The 3,454-nt window shown below is 37.7% G+C and overlaps 1 protein-coding gene across 1 annotated transcript in view; it reads right to left on the reverse strand.

Moving 5' to 3' along the window:
- Positions 1–215: 215 nt before the first annotated feature.
- Positions 216–3,454, reverse strand: part of USP9X (ubiquitin specific peptidase 9, X-linked) — a 129,294-nt gene continuing 126,055 nt past the window's right edge. The window contains exon 45 of the mRNA XM_008585153.1: positions 216–1,835. Coding sequence (XP_008583375.1) covers positions 1,698–1,835 — 138 coding nt within the window. The 3' untranslated portion in view covers positions 216–1,697. The remainder of the gene's footprint in view (positions 1,836–3,454) is intronic.

Below are 3,454 nucleotides of genomic sequence, written 5' to 3' on the forward strand. Positions count from 1 at the left end.
GAAACTTTTACAGTGTCAACATGTTTTCTCTAAATCCTTAGTAAAGAGCCAAAGGTCAAATCTTTCTGTTTCTGTGCACAAAAACTGTGTGACTGAAATCCTGAATTCAATGTCATACCTAGGCATGCTATGCACAGAATTTTTAATATGTAGTCCTAAAAAAAAAAAAAAAGGACAAAAAAGTAACCAAAAAACAAAACACCACAGGACAAAAATTTCTTCTTAAATCAAATTCTATTTGTGAATTCAGCAAAATAATTTCTATAAAATAAAACAGCAAAATATTTAAATAGGGTGGGCTGTATCTGTTTGCAGGGGTATTTGGTTTTTTGACAGGTTCCAAAAAATTACACACATTCAAGTTACCAATTCTCTTTTAAATACAGTATTAACTGATGAGTTCCTTATCTTTAATCAAATGTTTATTTCTGAAATTGTGACACCTCAATTATATTAACTAACCAGTAGTTTTTTAATTAGACCCTGCTTTGAACGTTAAAATTTTTGGAATAATGGAAAAGGAGCTAGGACAATTCTTGCTTTCAAGTAAAATTGTGACTGAGCAGAAAATCAGCCAGACATCTTGGTGTAGAGGTACTCCCAAGTACTGTGGGAATTCTGATGACTTCCACATCACTGGGATCCAGCCGAAGAAAGTTTTTTTTTTTTTTTTTTAGAAGATTCACCTAATAAGCTCTACCAAACAAACAAAACAAGCACACCAAATACAGTCTTCTATTATGCTCCAGCATTCTGGCATAGCAAATTTTTGCATATTTGTTTCAAATCTTTCAAAATTCCCATTACGTAATTATACTTAAGTGTTCTTTATCCCACCCAGAGATTGAACTGTTAAACATTAGATGGAAAAAACATATGTGCAACTGAAAACCACCTGTTCGTCACATCTCTCCCCTTGTTTTCTATTTTATATTCTAGGTGTAAGAAGGAAAAGCTCTGAGCAATACAGCTGTCACTCTGGGACAACTGCTGTCATTACAATAATTTTTTCCTCACTGGCTACACTAACTTGGTGTGAAGCCATGCTAAATGTTACAGCATAACTATAGCTTCAAAGTGATTAACCTAATATCAGAATAAAAAGGCAATGAAAAAGAACTAGAAACAATGTTACATCACCAATTTTCCACATCAACCAAATAATTTAAAGGTTACCAGCCTTACATTGCTCATAGTAAAACTGATTCCAGTGGCAAAGAATTAACATGAAACTATTGGTGTGGCTGACATGAATGGGCTCTGTTTTGTTGCTGTTGGTTTATTTTTTGTTTTTGTAAATGAGTAGGTCCAACTGCCATGAGGCAGGCAACACTGGTTGCAGAGAGCAGTGGGTATAACAAGAAAATTAACTTTTGTAGTTTTTGTAGATCTGTGAGTCTCATCAAGAAAAAAGTTTCTTGCTTAAGAATTAACAGTCAAACATTAATATACTATATACACCTTTGCCATTTACACATTAGCATCAGGCCATTTATTACAAAACACTATACACTTTCCACTGCAGGCGGGTTATATATGGACAGCAAATTTCTGCAGATAAGACAGTGAATAAACTTTCCGCTCCATGTTGATTAGGAATAGTTTTTCTAGTTTTAAATATTAGCCAGACACAGAAAAAGGTTGGACTGTAAGGCCTGGGTGCACAGTCTTGATGGAGCCAGTTAATAATGTGCATTTCACTGATCCTTGGTCTGAGGTGGGGCTACTTCTTCACTGCCTTCATAATTTTCTTGTGCTCGTTGGCCAGCTCTCTGAGGGTTGTTCATGTGATGTGCTGCTGGGCCTGTATATGGCTGTCCATGCACATGATTATTCTGGGAGGGGAGAAGAGATCCGCATGTTAAAATTTTTCACATAGTAAACAAACTTTAAAATCATGGGCTGAAGTTTGTGGAAATGTAAACATTTCTTTTATTCCTGTGACTTACCATTTCAATACACTTGGGCTAATAGTGGGAGAAATTGGTTTGAAAGACAAAAAGCTAGTGTAAATACAAACCCCAAAGCCCCAAAGAAGAGCAGTGATTATGTAGGTCTGCATAAATCTTTGGCCAGTGACATTTATCTATCTATGTGGCAGCTGTCCGGTACAGTGCTCAAACCCTGGACCTTGGTGTTATGGGCATCACACTCTAACAAACTAAATGGCCAGCCCCCCGCCCCGGCCCCCAAAGTGACTTTTAGTGCCAAAAATGTAGACTCCTGCGACAAATAAGGGATTAGCTTGTTATTGCTCATGGTCAAAAACCTTCAAAAAGAATGATCAGTGAGCTAGAACACATCTATTGTTGACTCTTTCCTATGATAAATCTGATTTATTGACCATGATATTAATCTGCAAGAGCAATATCCCTGAACACAGAACATTAATGAAAACAAAACAATGTTGAAGAAAATGATAAAGGCATGATTAACATATGAACTTTGTCAGGGCTGAGGAACATTAACTTTTCTCCCTGTGGATTCGGTTCCTTAACCTTTTCAAATGCCTGAACCCTATGGTGTTCACATTTTTCTGTACATCCCCACCAGCTAAGCCAAGAAAAATTTAGGCTTTACTTTCTATGATTTGTATTATGAAAATAAATATGTTGAATATGCACTTCCTAACTATTCAATGTTTCTATTTATACCCCCCAAAATAAGAATGTCTTGAATGTTTCTCAAAATATGGCTCCCGGACAAGCAGCAGCAGCTCCTTCTAACTAACTGGGAACTAGTTAGAAGGGCAGATTTTCTGGCTCCACACAGACCCATGGAATCAGACACTATGGGATGGGATCCAGCTCTCTGTGCTATAACAAGCCCTCCAGAAGACTCTGAAACCCGTTCAAGTTTGAGTACCACTGCCTCAAAAGACCTGATTTAGTCACATCTGGGTTTAAGAAAGAAAAGTTCTCATTTAGAATGGTTCTTCATCTAATTTTATTTATTTACTTATTTATTTTACAGTTAATCACCTATGGAAATCTGCCAGATTCTTGCTTCTTTTAGTAATTTTTACTGTCACTGAAACCTGGAGTTAAGTAACCAAGGACCTCTTACATCATTGCCATCTTAATGTCGTCAGAATCCACTTGCAGACTTAGCCTCCTAACAGGAAATGTCATCACAATCCTTCATATAAAACGATTATCATTTTATGTGGACATGAGTTATCACACAGTTTCACTAACTGTAACTTCTAGCACAAGAGGAACACCTACTTGACAAGGAAAACACCACAGGGGCAATTTCGAACATGCTGCACCAGACCCCATTCCAACCATTCCTCTTCTCATCATGCCACCAAAGTTAGTCTGAATAGTCCCTCTATTACTTTATTATAGTCACAACAAAAAATTTAGCCATCCTGGGGCCGGCCCGGTGGCGCACTGCTACAGTGCGCCGCTTGGGAAGCGCGGCGGCGCTCCTGCCGAGGGTTCGGATCCCA

This window comes from Galeopterus variegatus, unplaced genomic scaffold (genome assembly GCF_000696425.1).
Source record: "Galeopterus variegatus unplaced genomic scaffold, G_variegatus-3.0.2 Scaffold105, whole genome shotgun sequence".
Taxonomy (NCBI): Eukaryota; Metazoa; Chordata; class Mammalia; order Dermoptera; family Cynocephalidae; genus Galeopterus; species Galeopterus variegatus.